The sequence below is a fragment of the Panthera leo genome, chromosome C1 (assembly GCF_018350215.1).
Source record: "Panthera leo isolate Ple1 chromosome C1, P.leo_Ple1_pat1.1, whole genome shotgun sequence".
Taxonomy (NCBI): domain Eukaryota; kingdom Metazoa; phylum Chordata; class Mammalia; order Carnivora; family Felidae; genus Panthera; species Panthera leo.
This window is the reverse complement of record NC_056686.1, coordinates 116,281,847-116,302,435: the sequence shown is the minus strand read 5'-3', so window position 1 is coordinate 116,302,435 and position 20,589 is coordinate 116,281,847. Positions and strand designations below refer to the sequence as shown.

The following is a 20,589-nucleotide window of genomic DNA, read 5'->3' as shown; positions in this document are numbered from 1 at the left end:
GCCCCAGGCAAAACAGACTTTAAATCAAAAAGTTTACAAGACAGCAAGAAAGTCATTATGTATTAATAAAAGGTCAATACACCAAGGAGATGCAAGCACAGACACGTCTGTGTATAACAACACGCCAGCAAAATAGAAGAAGGAAATGTTGACAGAACTGGGGTTCACGTGGAGACGTCAGTACCTTGTTCTTAATAGACCGAAGACCCAGAGAGAAGACGAGGACATCAAAAACTAATACACCACAATAAACCAACTCGATCTAACAGTCACAGCAAAACACTACCCAACAACAGAATGCACGTTCTTCCTAAGTGGATGTGGCCCATGCTCCAGAAAAGACTAAAATAAGGCCACATATGAAGTCTCAACAGATTCACAAAAATAGATATTATACAGAGTGTCTTCTCTGACCACGACTGGATGAAGTTAAAAATTGGTATCAGGAAGAAAACGGAAAAATTCACCAATTTGTGGAAACTGAGCAACACGCTGGTCAAGAGCCCATGGGTCGAAGAAGAAATCACACGGAGAATTAGAGAGTATCTGGAAACAGAGGAGAATGCAAACAACATACCTAAACTTACGGGATGCAGCAAACGTAGCGCAAAGAAGGAAACGTGTAGCTTAGAATAAAAAAGGAAGAGCCCGTATCAACCACCTCACTTTATGCCTTGCACTAGAAAGAGAACAAATTAAACCCAGAAGGAAAGAAATAATAAAGATTAGGACAGTGATAAATGAAATAGAAAAGCAATAGAGAAAACCAAGGAAACCAAAAGTTGGTGCTTTGAAACGATAAATAAAATCGACAAATCTTTAACTCAGTTACCTAAGGAAAAAAGAAGACTCAAATTACTAAAAGCATTGATGAATGTTTGGACATTACTACTGATTCTACAGAAATAAAAAAGATTCTAAGAGAACACCATGAGGGGTACCTGGGTGGCTCAGTCAGTTAAGCGTCCCGCTCTTGATTTCGGCTCAGGTCACGGTCTCACGGTTCATGGGATCAAGCCCCACATTGGGCTCTATGCTGATAGGAAGGAGCCTGGAGCCTGCTTTGGATTCTGTGTTCTGTCTCTCTTCTCTCTCTGCCCCTCCCCTGCTCGCATTGTCTCTCTCTCTCTCTCTTTGTCTCTCTCAAAAATAAACATTAAAAAAAATCAAAGTAAATAACTAAACTTAAAAAAAAAAACCCACTATGAGCAAATGTACACCAACAGATTAGGTAACCCAGATGAAATGGACAAATTCCTAGAGACTTCATGAAAGTTAAAAAAAAATTATGCAGCAAAAGACAGGGGGTTAATATCCAAGATATATGGAGAACTTCTAAAACTCAACAACTAAAAAAATAAAAACCTAATTCAAAAATAGACAAAGGACTTGAACACACATTTCTCCAAAGAAGATACACAACTGGCCAATGTGAAAAGATGCCCCACATAACAAAACTACACTGAGGAACCACCTCGTATCAGCCATGAGGACCGCTACCGTCAAAGAGAGAGAAAACAGTAAGTGTCGGTGAGCAGGTGGAGAGACTGGAACCCTCGGGTGCTGTCAGCGGGAACGTCAAAGGGTACAGCCACCGCGGAAAAGTTATGGAATTCAGCAATTCCAGTCCTGCCGTAGACACAAAAGAACCGAAAGCGGGGTCTCAAAGATGCACTTGTACACACAGCTTCACAGGCAGCATTGTTCACAACAGCCAACGATGGAAAGAAGCGCCCGTCACCAAAACACGGACAAGCAAACTGCAGTACGTACGCACAACGGAGTAGCACTCAGCCTTAAAAAGGAAAGAAATTCGGACAAACCTACGACATGGACGAACCTCAAGGACATCATTCTAAGTGAAATAAGCCAGTCACAAAAAAGACAAATGGTGTCACTTTTACAAGGCCCCCGGGGAGTCAAATCCAGAGACTTGAAGTAGAATGGTGGTGGCCAGGGGCTGGGAGGAGGGAGTTCTGAGGAATTACTACTTAAAGGGGGTGGGGTTTCGGTTTTCCACGAGGAGCAAAGTTCTGGAGGCGGATGGTGGGGATGGTCCCACAACAATGTGAATGTATTAACACCAGTGAAAGGTACACTCAGAAATGGTTAAGACAGCAAATTTTATGTGATGGGTATTTTGCCACAATTTTTTAAAAACTGAGAGAAAGAAAAGAAAGCCTGTTCAGGGTCACACGACTAGGAAGTGGAGGGCAGAGACCAGAAGGCAGGTTGTTTGACCCCAAAACTGGTGTTGCTGCCATGGCAACGGGACACTCTCAAATGCCCCCCATGCATTCCTTCCACGACCCTGCATCAGGCCTTTCTCCGCAGAGCCTGGTATCACTTGTTAAGCAACAGAAGAGTGTTCTGATCGGCCGGGTCACACAGAGCAACGGGAAGCCACAGCCGGAGTCTGTCTATTTCCGGTCTAGGAAACTGAGGCCGTCCTGGCACCACGTCCATCAGCGACTGATGTCTGCTGGTACAGAGGTGTATGCGAGTCTCCGAAGGTCCTGCTAACACACCAGAGCTATCGCGTCCAAGGACTGGGGCAGCGGGACGAAGCGGGCTACCGAGGAAGAAGGGTTGAGGCCCAGCCTCCCTACGCCCTCTGAGTGGACCGATCAGGACGTGGGCTCCAGAGCCAAGGCCACCGCTGAGAGGAACGGCAGCAGGTCAGCTGCACAACAGGGATGAGGGAACACCTGCGTCTTCTCAGTCCCTGACTAGAAGGGGCAAATGAGGTGATGGCACAGGGCAACTGCCAGACAAAACCGGGGTCTGTTATCTGGGGATGAGCCTTAAAAATTGAATCCCCTTGGTGAATATAGTTTTCTAGTTTTCACTGCTGCCAGGAACCACCGACAGAAAGCCAGATAGAGGCCGGAGAGAGGGGCGGCTTCCGGGCCTAGCACACTGCTGGTGACTCTCGGCTTGGGAGTTTCCAGATCGTGGCTGGGGAAGGGGTCAGTGATGAGAAAAGGAAAGGAGAAGGGGAAAATGCAGTCAGGCGAAGTAGCCCCCAAACCACCCTTCAACCCAGCCGCTGACTTCTCAGGGGTTCTCGGCCAGCAGTGATTTGCCCCCCAGGGGTCATCTGGCTGCACGCAGCCTTGACGGTGACTCTCATGACTGAGGGGTGGGCGCTACCAGAATCTAGAGGGCCGTCAGGGGTTCTGCTTATCCCCCTACAACGCCCAGGACAGCCCCCGCCAGCACAGCGGGGAATGCCCTTCTGGCTTTGCCAGAACTCTGGGGAGGCAAGCCTCTGGCTAGGATGCCCCGCTGGCCGTGCCAAAGGAACAGCTCTATGTGGAAAGAAACGCGGCCTCACTTGCTGATTCTTCCTTTCATAAGGAGCATGTCAGGCACCTCTAGCTTCACGCTTTTTTACCCAGACCACCACCAGGGCGTTTTGAACTCCATGTTGCTGCACTACTCCCCCCCCGGCAGCCCCTGGGGTTGCCTTGTCACACGGCCGGCCAGAGGCCTGCAAGGCCCCAGCGGTCAAGCGGCCGCTCCCGCCCTTGCCTCTCCTGCCAGAGCTCCACCTGCTGTCCCCCGACAGGCTCATCAGACTGAAGATTATTTTTAAACCAGTAAGCACTCTGGCCACTCTCAGCTGCAATGAGCCAACAGGTCTCTTGTCCCATTTTCTGCCCCCCATTCTAAAACACCCTGAAAGGAACAGGAGAGGCAGCGTGGCCTGGCTTCTGGCGTGAGAGCTCTGTGTGTCCCTGCGCGGCTGAATGTGGATGAGTGTCCTCATCCCACAGGGACATCGTCACGAATGAAGGGATCGACACACACAGAGCGCGCACAACAGCGCCTGCACGTCAGCAAGGCCCAGGGGGAGAGCCCGCGGTCCTCAGCGTCGATGCCCACGAGGGACCCAGCCTGTGTGGAGGCCAGAGCTGCAGACAAGCAGATTTTCGGCGGCTGGCAGAGCCCAGGCATGCCGTCGGCCCGTGTAACACTATACGTACCTTGCTCCCCGTGAGCTGTGCGAGGTGAGGTTTCAGCTCTTCTCCGATTACGGAATAAATCGCCACTAAGCAAAACACGCTGGCCTTACGCACACTGCTTTCGGTGTTGTCATAACCCTACAGAGGCAGAGGGGACACGAAAAGGAAATGAGATCAAAGATCTGCTTCACGGTCAATGTCTCGTCAAGGTTTCCGCAAATACCCTCACAGTTCAACCCTGGACTTGGCGCTAACAACCACCACACACCCGAGACCGGCCACTGGACCCAGGGAGCTTTTGCTCCAGGGAGGTCAATACTCAACAGTGTCGAGAGTGAACTGGTTCCTGCAGGTGGAGAAGGGAGGCTGGCAAGTAGCAGCGGCCTCCCCTGCACTATGTGCTGCTCAACGCGAGCTGCCACAGCAGCACCACGCAAGACACGTGGGAGAGAGCGTGAGAGAGAGAGAGAGGGAGGGAGGGAGGGAGGGAGATGGGAAAGGAAATTAAGGGGGAAAACAGCTCGGTTCTTCCATATCCTCCCAATGGCAAAGCAAACCTTGTGTGAAATGAAAACTTTCAAGAAACGAGGACTGCCTCCCTCGCTCTTGTGGGCAGAACCTCTGTACCACCCAAAGCGGGTGGGGGACATCCGGGCCCGGAGCCTGACACCTGTGCGCTCTACAACCGGGCCTCCGTCTACCTGTCGGCCTGGCCCCTGCCCCACGCAAATGAGACAGACTGCTGCTCTCCAAACAGCCCTGAGGATGCTTCAGGCTTGCTCTTTCCTCTGCCTGGAATAATCCAGTCTCAACAGTCTGTACTTAAATTCCCAAGCCGAGCGCTCAGTGAGCAGCAGCATTTCTTAAATGTGAAGCTGATTTCTCTCCACCTTCCCCACTGAAGTCGCTCTCTCCCTCCAGGGCCCAACTCTAAACCAGCTCTTCTGTGAAATCACCTCTTGGCCTCTGATCCAGGAAACCCCCACTCGCACCTACAGTAACTCGGCAGGTGGTGCCCCATCTCCGGCTGCCGGCACAGCTGTACTGTGCCCCACGCAGGTTGAAACACCCCTGGGGTTATGCCGTGGCGCAGCAAAACATCTTCCTGAGTCTAACTCAGTGCCTTGCACTTAGAAGGCTCTCCATGAATATGTGCTGGATAGCAGAGCAAGAACCATTATCTGACTTTGCACTCCCATGGCCCACCCTGCCCAGGGCTGGGGCCCACAGATGTGCAATAAGGGTTTGTTGAAGGCATGAACAACGACAACCATGAAAGGACCAAAATATATTTACAGTAAACAGAAAGTTCACTTTGGGAGCCACAGCTCTAGGCTGCCGGGAAGCTCTTCGGCCACATTCAGGGGAGGGTGCGTTAGAAAACAAGAGAGAGAGGGCCTGAGGTGTCCGAGCCACACAGCTGCGCGGGTTCTGAAACAGGTTGGCACCTGCCCTTTCCCACCCGCCCCTCAAGTGAGTGAGGAGGGCAAAGCCCCAGGCACCCAGGTTGGGCAGCATCGGCTCCCGGCCTCACAGCCCCGCACGACAGGCACCAGCCAGCTGCCCAGGGGGCCCACCTGTAGCAAGCCCGGGATGATGTCGGCGAGGAGCTGCAGCAAGGACTCCTTGGCGATCCTCTCGACGACTTTGGTCTGCATCTTGATGGCGGCGAGGTTGATGGGGTAGTCGGCCGTCTGGATGATGGGGCAGAGGACTTTGATACACTGCTCTGGGTGGATGGAGCTGGCCAGCGTGGACGCCGCCTCCTCGGCTGCTCTCACCACCTGAAACACCAGTTCCCCCAAACAAGTGAGCTCCCGGAGACCAAGCGATCTGCTGCCTAACTTCGGGAGCCAGAGGACACACGTCACCTAACGCCTCGGGCTAATTCTGTACAAGACAGTTAAGAGCAAGGTGGTCTTGAGGGTGATTCTCCAGTGGATGGGGGGCATGGGAAGGTAGGAATGCGGCTTCCACCAGAAACCCCGGAGAAGCGGTTCTCCAAGTGTTACCTCCCCTGCAGCAGCAGCGACATTCCTGAGAACGTGCTAGAAATGCAACTTCCCTGGCCCCACCGTGGACCCGCCGAATCAGAGACTGGGGACTAGAGCCCAGCAAGCTGTCTTAGTAAGCGCTTCAGAGGGTCTCCCGTACGGGAAAATCTGAGAGTCTCTGTCCTAGAAGATTAGGACCTAAAAAAGAAGTAAACATAAATGCTTTCCAGCAGCTCGGGGGACAGCTGCAATTAAAGTAACTGGAGAGAAGCCGGGAAGAAAAATCAGTGGCTTCAAGACTTATGATTCCATGAAGGCACCTAATCGTAAAGCAGTTGGAGAGGCTTTTCCAAGGAAAGCCTCCGTGCCCGTATCACCACACCCTGTACTCTGAAGGAAGTGCACAAAATGGCCACCTCACAGCCAAAGGAGCGGCCTCTGACCTGTGAAGAGATCCCAGCGCACTAGGATACACTGAGTCCTTGTGCTACAGGTCACCAGGAGCGCCACAAAAAGAGCCTCTGTAATAAAGATAGAAGCTAAATGCAAAACCCGGCAAGGATCAAAGAGTGCAGGCTGCGGCCTTTGAGGGCTGGAAGCAAACGCCAGCCGTGGCATTCGCAAGTGCTAACCCCCATCTCCTCTTCTGTAAAATGGGGATACCTCACAGAAATCATTTGTTAAGTGGTGTCAAAATGTACTACATGTTCAGTAAACGATAGTTACTCCTATTCATGACACAGGGGTATGTATATAAATGATAAGCAAAAAACACCAGGCTGTAAACATGTACGTATTTTTTTTTTTTAGTTAGAATTAAAAAAAAAATTTTTATATATTTTTGAGAGAGAGAAAGAGAGGCAGAATAGGAGTGGGGGAGGGACAGAGAGAGGGAGACACAGAACCCCAAGCAGGCTCCAGGCTCCGAGCTGTCAGCACAGAGCCCGACGCGGGGCTCGAACTCACAAAATGTGAGATCGTGACCTGAGCTGAAGTCGGAGGTTTAACCGACTGAGCCACTCAGGCGTCCCCGTGTATGCATTTTCTCATAAAATATAATGAAAATCTAATCCTTTTTTTCCGACTGCCAGCCCTGGACTGTTCATTCCACCCAGATTCTTCTCTGTTTTGTGTTCTGCTACTGAAACAAGGCAGCTGTCTTTAACTCAGCAACAAGACCAAGGTTACCAGCTTAAGCCTCAATATCCCCAGTGCTCTTGTGATTGAAGCAGACTGACCAACAAGAACAGCAGGCAGACTACCTGGAAAGCATCTTCTAGATGTGGGCAAGGGTGGGCTAAAACATCCATGCATACAAGCCAGGGAGGACAGGACACACAGAGGGGCACCCTGAGCCATATGGTGGACACATGGACTGCAGGAGGTCACTGTAGAGCCCTGACCACTGTGCCCTCACTCTAGGAGGGACAGGGCCAGATCTTGGGGCTCTGCAGTCACGGCTTTGGGAAAAGACGCAGCTCAGTTTAGCTGGGGCTACGCCACCCTGTGAACAGGACTGACTTCCCGGAGTGTGCCTCATAGGTCCGTGTGTCTGCTCTGCTCTCCGAACGGTAAAGTGGACTCCTTCCAACACAAGGGAGCTGAATTCATCTCACTTAAAAATCATTATATTTGGGGCACCTGGGTGGCTCAGTCTGTTAAGCAGCCGACACTTGACTTCAGCTCAGGTCATGATCTCACAGTGCGTGAGGTCGAGCCCCACACTGGTCTCTGTGCTGACAGTGCAGAGCCTGCTTGGGATTCTGTCTCCCCCTCTCTCTGCCCCTCCCCTGCTCACTCTGTCTCTCTCAAAATAAATACAAATAGACGTAAAACAAAAGCCCGGTATTTTTAAGGCTGGTCATGCTGCACTGACAGTTGGAGGTTCTCCCTGGGCTGCTCATGTCCCAACACTGGGATTTAACGCGGTGGAAAACCTGGAAGGAAATGCACAAAACGTTCCCTCATTATCTCAGGGGGTTAGATTATGGGTAATTTTATTCTCCTCTTCGTATTTTTTATATTGAAAAGTTGCCATGGAAAACTGCCATAGTAATGTTCCTGGTAAGGAAAACGGATTCATAAAAATTTAAGTGTGCTTTTGAGATCAGGGAAAGTTCACAGTTCAGCCCTTGGTTCACGGAGAGCAGGGAGGACAGGGTGCTGCACCCCAGAAGCAGGCGGCCCTTCGTCGTCCGGGACAGAATTTGAGCCCCGGCATGGAGTTGCACTCCCTGGGTGTTGGCTGAGAACGTTACTATGATTATAATAATCGCTGCTATTTCTGCTTACTGCCTACTGATTCCATAAGCTCTCTTCTGCTATTTAGGAAACTCGCTGTCTCTCACAGAAGCGTGGCTGACCACGTCCCCTCCTTGAACAGCGGGATGACCTCTTCTTCTCAACTTGTAGAGCTTTTCTCTATTGCTGGCACCTCATGTCGGTTGCTTTACATTCTTGCCAACATTTCCACATGTGTCTCCTTCCCAAACAGGCTGCAAGGCCTAGCAGACGGGCTGGCACACTTGTTTTGTACCCCAAAGTACACAGCAAGGCTGGGCATTTACCAGGTGTTCAACATTTACAGATGGACTGAACTTCATTCTGTCTGCCTGAGGGGAATGTTCCTACTTAAAGCCCTGCCTTCCTGAACTCTCAAAGTTCTCTATTTCTTGTTAGAGGCCTCTTGAAGTTTCCCTGGAAGGACCTGCTATCTCCTTAAGGCACTGACTGCAGTCTAGGGGTCTCATTAAGTAAGCTCACATCCCCATCACCTGACCAGTACGCTCTTGGACACAATGCATACACCTGTGGGGGCATACATCGGGATTATGGATTAATCCTTCCGAGAGTCAAAATGGGGACCACGATCAGCATGGTTCAAGAGTAAATACTATGTACACGAGAGAAGACAGGGGTCAAGAACATCCAAGATTTGTCTGCACTTATTATATACGTGCAAAGTCAGGCTTGGGTGCAAAGCACTGCAGAGAGGTCATTTTACTTTCAAAGAATCCTATTCTTGGTAAGCCCGTAAGAGCAATTTTTCTTTCATACCACGACTGGCCCTGCCTTGTTGTGTACAACATGCACACACTCGTTCACTCCTGTGTGTCAGGGACTGAGCTCAGGGCAGGCCACAGGAGTGAGGACGATGGGTGGGCCCGGACCCCGTCCTCACGGTGCTGGGCAGGATGGGCTGGTCTGTGCAGAGGGTGCAAAGCCCCAGGAAGTGGGGAACCAAGCCCAGAAGCAGGTGGGGGCGGATGGCGGGGAGCTGAGGAGTGTCTGCAGTTGGCTGGGGTTAGATGAAAGGAAGCTGATGAGGGGCGGGACGCAGAATGAATGTCTGCACAAGGCTTCCCAGGTGTTCTCTGGGGGTTCCTCCAGCTCAAGGGCCCTTGGCCATGCGAAGCCAGCCCTCCCCGTCTCTGCCTCCTCCACAGAAAGTGGGTGGTTGAGGTCAGCCAGGCAGCAAGCATGACCTCAGTCCCACTGATGGCATCGCCCTCCACTTCACATACACACAAGAATGAGGCTACTTAAAGAAAACTCATTGTGATTTTTTTTCTTGCCAACTCAATCTGCTGCAAAGTGCAGCTTTTTCCACACAGGTCCCCTAAAAGCAGAGTACTGTTTGGCCCTGGTGTGCATGCATAACCTTTAACCTTTCACCCCAAGAAAGGCAGCTCCAGGTTGCATGGGCACAGACAAATCGGAGTTCAATCCTCTGGCAAGACACTCAATCGGTCTGAACCTCGATTTTTAAACTAGGGAATTAAGGGGCGCCTGGGTGGCTCAGTAGGTTGGGCATCCGACTTCGGCCTGGGTCATGATTTCATGACTCGTCGGTTCGAGCCCCACGTTGGGCCCTGTGCTGCCAGCTCGGAGCCCGGAACCTGTTTCGGATTCTGTGTCTCCCTCTCTCTCTGCTGTTCCCCCACTCATTCCCTGTCTCTCTCTCCCTCAAAAATAAATAAAAACATTAAAAAAATTTTTTAAGATAGGGATTTAAAAAATACCAACTTTGGTGGATTTTGGAGTAAGAGAGAGAACATACAAATAAAGGATTGCTGGTAAGGGGTCACAGGGAGACACAGCGGAGAACCAGGGAGTTCTGAGTCTGCCAGAGAGCAGAGCTCCCTCCAGGGGACCCCTCTGACCCAGTCTAGTGCCCACATCAAGTGGGTCTGCCCTCGCCAAGAATCCCTCTAAACAGCTATCCTGGAACCAGGCTCACATTTGTTGATGTGGCGTGGAAGGCCAGCATGGCCTGGCTCCTGCCTGTGTCCAGCTGTGGTTTTGCCCTCCCTCTCCCCGTGCCCTGGTCACACTGAGCTGAGGGCAGGCCCTGCACATGCCCCGCCGGCCCTTTTGCGGAGCCCCTGGCTAGCCCCTCCGTTCCTCCTCAGCGTCGCTCACTGGTGCTCCTCACCTGGCCGGGCCAGGTCTCCTTCAGGACCCGCTTGCTGCGGTACGACTCTGGGGAGCCCTGTGTGCACACCTCCACCACTGCACTCAACACCTTGCTCAAATGGTCTCTCCCACTAGACAGAAAATTCCTCGAAGGCAAGCTCCCACCTCAGCTACCTTTCTATACCCCCCACGCCTGGCACAGCGTCCAATATATATGAGCTACTCAAGAAATGTTTGTCAAGCACATTCTCCTGTGTACATATTTTGTAAAATGTTCGTGACTGGCAAAGTCACCTCTGGGGCATGCCTCACTGAACTGCACGGACGTGTTCCACCTGAGGAGCTGGCCCAGAAACTGAGGGGGAAGCAAGATATCTGCAGGCGAGCCACCTGGCCCTTGGGCAAAATCAGCTATAGGAGGCCCGGAGGGTCCCATTCCCGGTGACAGGGCGGAAAGGCAACACTTCTGTCCTTTGGAAAAGAGACTTTAGTTCAGGTTGGTTTTTTTTTTCCTAGCAACCCTCTGTTTGAAGAGGGGTGGCGTACCGCTTAAAAGACTTCCATCGTGCAACGAATTACTCTAAGATGAAGTGCTTTTATTCCTCCTCAGTTCATGCACATCCCTCCGGTTGTCGCAAGTCCACGGTGCACTCGGGAAAGCCGAGCACCGGGCACGTAGCTGAGTTACGTACAGCTGGGCAGCCAGTGGACAGTGCAAGAGGGGGGGTCATCTCTTCCCTAAGCAGGTCCCGCAGTGAAGGTGTGCTCCGAAGCCAATGCCTTTCTGCAGTGCGAAATTACTGTTTGCAAGTACCCTAACATACGGCTCAGAAATCTGAGCTGTACTGAGGAAAGTCTGTGTCTTAGTTTTGTTTTTTTAATTGTTTTTAAGCTTTATTTTATTTTTGAGAGAGAGAGAGAGAGACAGAGCGTTGAGCAGGGAAGGAGCAGAGAGAGAGGGAGACACAGAATCCGAAGCAGGCTCCAGGCCCCGAGGTGTCAGCACAGAGCCCGACACGGGGCTCGAACTCACGATCCGTGAGATCATGACTTGAGCCGAAGTCGGATGCTCAACCGACTGAGCCACCCAGGTGCCCCAGTGTATCTTAGTTTTTAAAGACATGGGGTAAAACCAGAAGGATCAGAAAATACTGGATAACCTTGTGGGTACATCCAAGGTAGAAGACACTGATGTACATGTTTAAGACCCAGCTGGGAAACGGGAGGCAGCTCAGTGGGTGGGAAATAGGCCTGGAAACGGACTGGGACCCAAGTGCCAGCAGTGCCACTTAACAGTCCTGACAGGAACAAACAACTTCCCCACGCCCCTCAGATGCGGAGAGCACCAGTGAGACAAGGAAACATACTGGCGGGCTCGTGGTGAGAGTGCCATCGTAAGGTTTCCTTCCTTGCTTCCAACCTGTTTGTACTCTGCTGTCATTCGGGTGAAAGTGAGTTGCCCTGCAGTGAGCTGTGGGTCAAAGAACTTCCAGATCTGCCGAGCCAAAACCCACACCCAAGGAGAACTTCCTCTTCTAACCCCAGGAATTCTTGATGTCACCTGCATGAAGCATTTAATCCAATGTATCTAACACACAAAGATTTTCTGAAAAACGTCTGAAAACAAAAAGCCAGAAGGTATACTTCAAGGCAGCAAGTTTGAGGCCCTCTTGCTTACGGAGGTTACAGCAAGTTTCCCAAGACAGACACCCGCTTCTGCCAAGGCAAGTAGGTGTTCTGGACTTCCCTCTCTGTGCCAAGACCCCAGCTTTTGGCAAGCTGCCTGAATCAGGGTGAACTTTAGGTTTTGCCCCTGCGTTCTATGTAACCTAAGAAGCAAAGATTATAAATGTAAGCAAGCAGAGAGCAAAAGTAAACACGGGCACCAGAAAGAAAGGAGAACAATACTGTTTGGTAGACAAGGTGGCCAGAAGCAGCAAGGATTTTAAAAAGGAGGGTGGGGTGGGGCATATTTATGAGACAGCAGCATCAAGCAGGTTATAATCTACCTTGAAGTGACCAAAATTGTCCCAAGTCTGCTGATTTTGCTACTCTGATTAGAAACATGGGGATTTTTCCCTTTCAAAGCCAGTGAAGCTAGCTAGGAAAAGTACAATTTCCTCATCGAACTTTTTAAAAAATGAGATCATTACTCAGAATATTGATGAGTGTTTGCTTAAAGATAAGGTTTCTTTTAGAGCACAGAACTTGTCAAAATTTGGATTGTGTGTTTTAAGTCCAAGGTTTGATTTGGCTCTGTCACAGACACACGAGAAAAATTGGTTGAATAAGAAAAGATTTTTTTTTAATACAAAAAAAAAAAAAAAAAAAAAAAAAAGGTTGGGGGGCCGGCGGGGGGGGGGGGGGGGGGGCGGCAAATGTTCCTAAACAATGACTGGAATCAAAGAACTCTTCCCAGTCTGGCAAAACCTAGTTTAGTGCCTCAATCATGTGGAAGCTAAGGAAAAGGTTGGCGCCACCTTCTGGGGAAAAACTGGAAAGACCTTATACAAATGGGATCCGGATCCACACGGAGTTGTGGTATCCACGGGTATCCTGGGGAGATCCCATCCTTTGCAAAAGACTGGCACTCCTTTAAATTCCAGGATTTAAGCTGCATGTGAGCCCTCACTTAGCTAGGCTCAGTGCCATACCAGAGGGAGAAAGGGAGGAAAGAAAAAACAGCTCCAGGTTCAACGTCCACGGACCCAAGTTTTGGAGCCAGTTCTGTCATCAACTAGTGAGGTGGTCTGGGAGGACATTTCTACTTTCAAGGCCTCAGTTTCTCTCATCAGAAAAATGAGAGGGAGAATGTGAATCAAGCATTTTCACATGATCTTGTTATAAAACCTTATCTCTGCCCCTACTTAAGGAGTGCGTTCCCCTAAAAAGATGCACGCGGAATTTCCAGAGGCAGAGTATAGACATGATGTCTAACAAGACAGCCATCACATCTTTGCCTGCAAAAGCAGATTCAGGGCAACACTATCTCTCTCAACTGCATTACGGCAGCTAGGTGGGAGACAGGCCTGGGAGGTGGCTGTGTCCCATCCTGGAGGACACTGCAGATACCGGGCTGGCTGGCCTGTCAGGAAGGGCAAAAGAGACAACCTAGGGGCCCCTGGGTCACTCAGTCAGTTAAGCATTTGACCCCTGATTTCAGCTCAGGTCATGATCTTATGGTTTGAGAGTTCGAGCCCCGTATCGGGCTCTGAGCTGACAGTGTGGGGCCTGCTTGGGAGCCTCTCTCTCCCCTCTCTCTGGACCTACCCTACCCCACTCGTTTGCTCTCAAAATAAGTAAACTTAGGGGCGCCTGGGTGGCTCCGTCGGTTAAGCGTCCGACTTCGGCTCAGGTCATGATCTCACAGTCCGTGAGTTCGAGCCCCGCGTCGGGCTCTCTGCTGACAGCTCAGAGCCTGGAGCCTGTTTCCGATTCTGTGTCTCCCTCTCTCTCTAACCCTCCCCTGTTCATGCTCTGTCTCTCTCTGTCTCAAAAATAAATAAACATTTAAAAAAAAAACCACAAAAAACTAGAAGCTGTACTGTTGGACATAACATCAAACCCTGCAGTCAGTAAAGAAGGCACTAGAGGCTTTTAAAAAGAAAAAAAAAATAAGTAAACTTAAAAAAAAAAAAAAAAGAAAAAAGAAAAAAGATACAACTTGAACCTCCTCAGATGGGAAGCTGAGCGGCACACAGAAGCCTCCTCTTCTGCATGTCTGAAAACTCAGGGTGCCCTCCGGCTTGGAGGTGACAATGTAACAGCTACTCCAGTGTGGACATGGATACATTCAGCCAGCACAGCAGCCAAGACGAAAACTGTTTTCCATTGGTGTTTTACAGTTTCCTCAATCGAATTGCAATAGCCCTCTTAGATATATTTTAAAAAGTACACTATATGTGCTTTGTGTAAAATCTATAAAGCTTGTCAACAATTCTATTCAGAATTGGTCTGCTTTCTTCGCTGGAAGAGGGCAGAGGAGACAGTATCTTCAGTTTTCCACAGCGTGAGCCCTGCAGGGCATCACGCTGTCTGCTCCCTTGGGGTCACCCAGCGTACGAGCGTTTTAGAGACCCAGAGAGAGAGCTCCTGTGACTTGTCCGCAGTCGTACAGCCAGTGAATGACAAAAGCAGGACGAGGATCCACACGTTCACAACTCCAAACTCAAAGGTTGTGACGTTGAACACTGGCCCTCTTGCCTGTCTCTTTGTAGGAGCTGTTTCTTAGTAGGATGCCTTTTCTGAAGCCATAGGAGCTAAAAGGCGGCCGGTGTCCTATCTGCCTCCCAGGAGGGCCGGTTCACCTGAGAGGAGGAACCCGTCACTTGCCCCAAACAGTGGCACAGCAGCAGCACTGCCGTTCAGAACCGGGCACTATGCTTGGCACTCTACAGCGAGCCAGTGGGGTGGGGACGCGGCATCTCCACGTGACATATACAGCATGAAAGCAATCTTGGTTTCGTGCAGTCAGCCCAGGGTGTTTTCTAAGCCCATGCTCCCTCCTCCAGGCCAGGCCGCCCCGGCTCACTGTTACAATTCTCCCCCTAACTACTCCTCGCAGCCAACCTCAGGTTCTCGCTTCCTCAGGCAGCCTTGCTGGACTCTTCCAGCCCACTCCAAAGTCCTAGTGCCTCTCACTCTGAACGCACATGTGCTTTAACCTCAACTAAACCATGAGCTTCTTGAAGACTGGAGCCCTGCCCCTCACTTCCAACCTCCTGCCTCCAAAACCAAAACATTTACCAGAGTTTGTGCTCTCAGACAATGTTGGCTTGGCAACTTTTAACCTTTAGAGGATTATATAGGTTTCTGGTTTTGCCTTTCCATTAAAAAGAGCAAAAACTTGCAAAGGAAATCGGTTCCTAGCCACCTCCCAAGATTGGGTGGGCTCAGGGAAAACTGAATACTTAGGACCTGTGAAGGTAGGTTTGTTACTTAATAGCAACTTCCAGTACCTTGAGGCTGGATAAGACACAGATAATCACTCAGTCCATTCCCTGGGGTAAGAGATAAGAGAAACCAAGGTCCGGGAGGGGTGAAGTAATTTCTCCAGGTTCACATAACACACTGTCCTCCAGAACCACTGATAGGCGGGTGGTCACTGCCCCAGGAGGCTTCTAAGGACCATTCCAGAGCACAGCGGGGCTGGCTAAGTCGTGGTCAGACAATGATTTTAATTGGTATGTGAATGAGAATTATCAGCTTGCTAAAATCAAACGTCCTCCCCGACATACCACTGCTCTTCTCTGGCCAGGACGCTTGTCAAAATGACTGTAGAGAACACACCACGCCAGCAGGGCGAAGCCCAAGTCAGAAAACAAGCGCCCGAAACCTCCTCTTTTATTGTTTAAAATAATTTGGTGTAGCTCTACTTGTAATTCGTTACGGTCCTAGAATGTAAAATTAACTTTTCTATGATTTAAAATAAAGCCCCCAAAGACAAACAATGGTTGTTTCATAAGAATCCAACTTCCCCAAACTGCCTGAGGCTGGACTGTGATGCCTCAAACACCCAGACGAAGAAACATCTGGTGAGCCAGTATGGGACACAAAAGGATGCTGACATTTCCTTCTTTTCATAGACAAATACAACTGAATACTCACCAGTGTGGCCAAGTTCAGAAAAAGCTACACCCAATGATCAAAAAGTTTCAATGACAGGGGCACCTGGGTGGCTTAGCTGGTTCAGCATCTTGGGTCTTGCAATCAAGCCCCCGCATCAGGCTCCCAGCTGAGCTTAGAGCTTGCTTGGGATTCTCTCTCTCTCCCCCTCTGTCCCTGCCCAGCTTACACGCTCCCTCGCTCTCTCTCTCTTTCTCTCTCTCTCCTTCTGCCCCTTCCCAGCTTACGTGCTCACACGCACACTCTTTCTCTCTTATCTTTTTCCACACTGTCCTGTATTTGAGTCTCATGACAGTCAAGCTTTATAACAGGCTCACCCAGAGGTGATGAGACCCAACAACACAGCTGGACAGCACACACAGTGGACTGAAAATCAGGTTTTCTGCCTCAGGAGTCACACCCCATGCTGACCCTAGAATCTTATTCGTACCATGGATTCTCTTATTAAATCCCCTCCTCATCGATGAAGGAGAGATTCTGCGCCAGTCCTAACAAACGGATTGCCAATTCTAAGATGAGAAGACTTAAATGAATGGAGTTTTCTTTTAAAACAGAAAATGGGCTTCAGATTTCTGAAGGTCACTAACAAGTCCTCAGCCCTTTTTAAGATGCTTGCTACAAGCTAACACTACTGTAAACCGTGGTGACTTCATTAAGGAGACGCTGAAACTCTGTAGCAATGTTTATTTACTAAACAGATAAAAAGGAGTCAGACTGAGAACAAACTGAGGGTAGATGGGGGGTGGGACGGAGGGGAGGGTGGGTGATGGGCATTGAGGAGGGCACCTTTTGGGATGAGCACTGGGTGTTGTATGGAAACCAATTTGACAATAAATTTCATATTAAAAAAAACTATAATAGAACACTAAAAAAAAAAAAGGAGGAGTCAGGTAATGAAGGAGATGTACTTATTCAAATAAGGAATATGAAACCATGTCTTAGCTGACAAACACCAACTTCTTCAATAGAAACTCTAAGTTGGTATCCAAATCCTCTATGGTGCTTACTAAATCTGTGTTGGCTTAAGATGAGGGACGCCTGAGCGAGATCTACTGCCTGGTATGTTTCCAATGTGTAACAAACATGTTTTGCATGCACGGTTCCTTTTAAAAGACCCTGAGAACACAGACTGTGGCTTAAAGGATGAGATATTCATCTCCCCTGAGAGCTTTTATGACAAATTTCAACTTCTAGAAATGGCATTTCAGTAAGTTGTCCTTCACTGCTACAATCCCAGAGCCACTGCCCAGTGTGCACCACAGTGTGGCCACTGCCCCAGCGGGCAAGGAGGGACATCTGGGGCTAAGGTCCCAGAGCAGCCTTGTGTCAGCCTGTTGTGTCCTGCCGAAGCCTGGGTTCTGTCTGTGAATACAAAACCAACTAGTTTCCTAAGAGAGGGAAGTTCCAGGAAAGCTCAATGGAATGAACATGCTTTGGAAGTACCAATTAGCTAGGAGAGTAGACTCTGCTTCTGCATGACTGACACAGTCACTGGGTTTAGAAACATTTTAGATCCTTCCCAATAAATGTCAGAACCATGTCTGAATGTAGTGACAAAAAAAACATAACACTAGAGAACTACCATGTGCAATATATTCTATGCCAACAAGATGGCCACAGCACAAACTTGATGTGCGTCTAACTATTCTGCCCTAAAAAACAAACAAACAAAAAAGGGAATGATGGATGGAGATAGTTTGGGTAAAATAAGAGAAAGACTAGAAGAATTTCAAAAGAAAAGACAGACAAAGAAACCATACATAATCCTAAATATACACAAGTGCCCAAGGCTGGGAGCTTCTGGCCAAGTGACAGAGTGAAGTTTCACAAGGAAAATACAAGGGCACTCAAGGTGAGTATCGAAGTATGCAAAGCAGGGCAGGCCTGCCAATAAAGGCACTCCTTTACTGGGAACAGGATGTTTTCCCCACCTGCTTGGTCAGGTGATCAGTGACGGCAGTAAGGAGTCCCTGGGTCACAGGGATCCCACAGGACAACTAAGGGCTGCTAAGCTTACTTTAAGCAACAGGTATTTTCTGCTTCTGTCCCTCAGGCAATTTAAAAGAGTTCACGCCAAAGAACTTTCTCTACTGAATTTCTCATTTTGCAGGAGGAAAAACACCCCAAAGAAACAAGATCCCTCAAGAAGACAGCTCAGTAAGAAACGGACTATTTAATTCTGCTCAGCTGTACTTCTTAGGGTCCACTGGCAAAGTTTCACAGTTTAAGATCAGGATGCCAGCTTTAAACACAGACATCTTCCAAGGGGATAGTCAGTAAGCACCACGCACTACGGAGGGCTTAGTGTCACCTCGATGCTACATTCTAAGTAGGTCCTCTCCAGAGGAAACAACATCAGGTGCTTCCAAGAGAACAGTTTTACTTCGGTTTTTGGTCAGGTATTTAAGAAGAGGCTATTAGGGTTTAAAAAAAGAAGAGAGAAAGGTCACCACAGGCCAGGCCACTTGCCCTAAGAGACACAAAACCTGCTTCACATACTGGTTCTGCCAATACCTGCCATGCGTCACCTGACAAATGACAGCATGTTCTGGACCCTCTTCCCTCACTCAGGAATAATGGCGTTGGCTACGTTAGCTCACGGGTCCTCACATTTTACATGAGTTATTGTAACAGGAAAGCGTTCTGTTCAAACATGAGTGATTTGTACTAGCACACGACGAAGCCAGATTTCTGAAGCGTCAACAGGTTAAAAACGTATCTATCACTTAGGGCGCCTGGGTGGCTCAGTCGGTTGGGCGTCCGACTTCAGCTCGGGTCATGATCTTGCAGTTTATGGGTTTGAGCCCCGCATCGGGCTCTGTGCTGACAGCTCGGAGCCTGGAGCCTGCTTCGGATTCTGTGTCTCCCTTCTCTGTCCCTCCTCCACTTGTGCTCTGTCTCTTAAAAATGAATAAATGTAAAAAAAACCAAACAAAAACGTATCTATCACTTTATGAACCTGTGTTGTGCCAGGCCCATCAGGTGGAGATGCCTAGACAGAGTGGGAGACCCCTACCCTTGTTGAGCCTGCAATTGTGGTGCGGGTTTCAGGAGATCAAACCTGTCACCGCTGGGCAGCCACATAAGCTGCTAAACAGAGAAACAGCACAATTTGGGGTCCAGATTCTTTTTGTTGACGTATTCTTGCCGTTCCCTTAATCCACGAGTGTGCCCATGAGAATCACGTGTGAGCCACGAGACTCAACTAAGCAGGTTATTCTCATTTGGGGTCCAATCCATTGAGGTTTTCTAATGTTCTAAGTATACAGTCCAATTTCCCACAGTGCCTTTGATTGGAAAGGCGTTACTGAAACCATCTGTATTTCACTGTTCTCTGTAGGTCTCTAGGCACTCGAAGGACTGGTGAGCCCCAGGCGCTGGACAAGGCAACGAGCAACCAGCTGGACTTACTGCGGATCCAATCAGAGCCTGTCGTAAGTGTGCGGGGCACAGAAACACATTTTTCCAACTCTCCAGTAGGCGTCTGAGGTGCCAGGACAGTTGTTAGCATTTTACACGTTCAGGAGCGAGGAAAGGCAGGACATGGCTGCCTCCATTCATCCTGAACTTGCAGAGAGGGGCACACTGAGAGGGGAGGGGAGGGAGGAAGACCGACAGGTATATGTAGCACCTCTGTCATCACTGGCCATGTCATTCAATTCTCACAAGAAACTGTGACAACGTCCTCCTCCACCTTATCCACAAGCACACTGAGACTCGGAAGCTGAAAGAACCTGTCCGAGGTCGTGGAGCAAGGAAGCGTGGGTTCCAGCACTTGCACATCTGTCTCTCGAGCCAACCTCGATCTCCCAACAACAGTCTGGCAGGTGCCGAATGCCACCAGGAAAACGGCAGCCCCCTCCTTCTGACCACAGCAATTGGGAACCACCAACCAGGAAATCCCTGAGGACAGGTCAGGCCTGCTGTACATGTGGGAGTCAGGAACCTACCAAGTGGCACCAGGCCCTGAATGGCACCTGCGCTCAGCTGCCACACCAGCACTGGGACTGTCACCCTGAACCACGGCCTGGGCTGAGCTCTAAGGGAGCGACTCTTTTTTTGTTTCACATTTTTTTTTTTTAAGCTTACTTATTTATTTTTGAGAGAGAGCGAAAGAGAGAGAGCAGGGGAGGCACACAGAAAGAATCCCAAGCAGGCTCCATGCTGACAGCAGAGAGCCCGACGTGGGGCTCGAACTCACGAACTGTGAGATCACGACCTGAGTGAGAAGCGGACACTTAACTGACTGAGCCCCCCCCCCAGGTGCCCCCCAAAGGGAGCAACTCCTAGTCAGGCTGCACGCTGATCCACACCCCTCTCTCCCCACACCCTCACTGCACCCCCAGGCCCGTCTGCTCGGCACTCCTGGGCCAGAGGCCGGCTTACCTCCTTATGGGAGTCTTTGTGGGCTTCCAGAGTCTTCATAATCGTCAGCTCGGCATAGTTCTTAAATCTTGCGGGCTGGTTTCTCAGAATTTCCCGTAGAACTCTCAATGCTAGTGCTCGGATGGAATGCTGGAGTACAAGAGGAAAGGAAGACGTCAGCAAACAACACAGCGCTTCACTGAACATACTAGCCAGAAGCG

At 49.7% G+C, this 20,589-nt stretch overlaps 1 protein-coding gene across 14 annotated transcripts in view; it reads right to left on the bottom strand.

Annotated features, from left to right (window-relative positions):
* CLASP1 (cytoplasmic linker associated protein 1) overlaps nucleotides 1-20,589 on the bottom strand; it is a 271,441-nt gene that overhangs the window by 4,074 nt on the left and 246,778 nt on the right. For all 14 annotated transcript variants that reach the window (XM_042954165.1, XM_042954159.1, XM_042954160.1 and 11 more), the window contains 3 exons: nucleotides 20,390-20,518; nucleotides 5,546-5,752; nucleotides 3,990-4,106 (listed from right to left, as the gene is read on the bottom strand). In XM_042954165.1, the coding sequence (XP_042810099.1) occupies nucleotides 3,990-4,106; nucleotides 5,546-5,752; nucleotides 20,390-20,518 (453 nt within the window). The remainder of the gene's footprint in view (nucleotides 1-3,989; nucleotides 4,107-5,545; nucleotides 5,753-20,389; nucleotides 20,519-20,589) is intronic.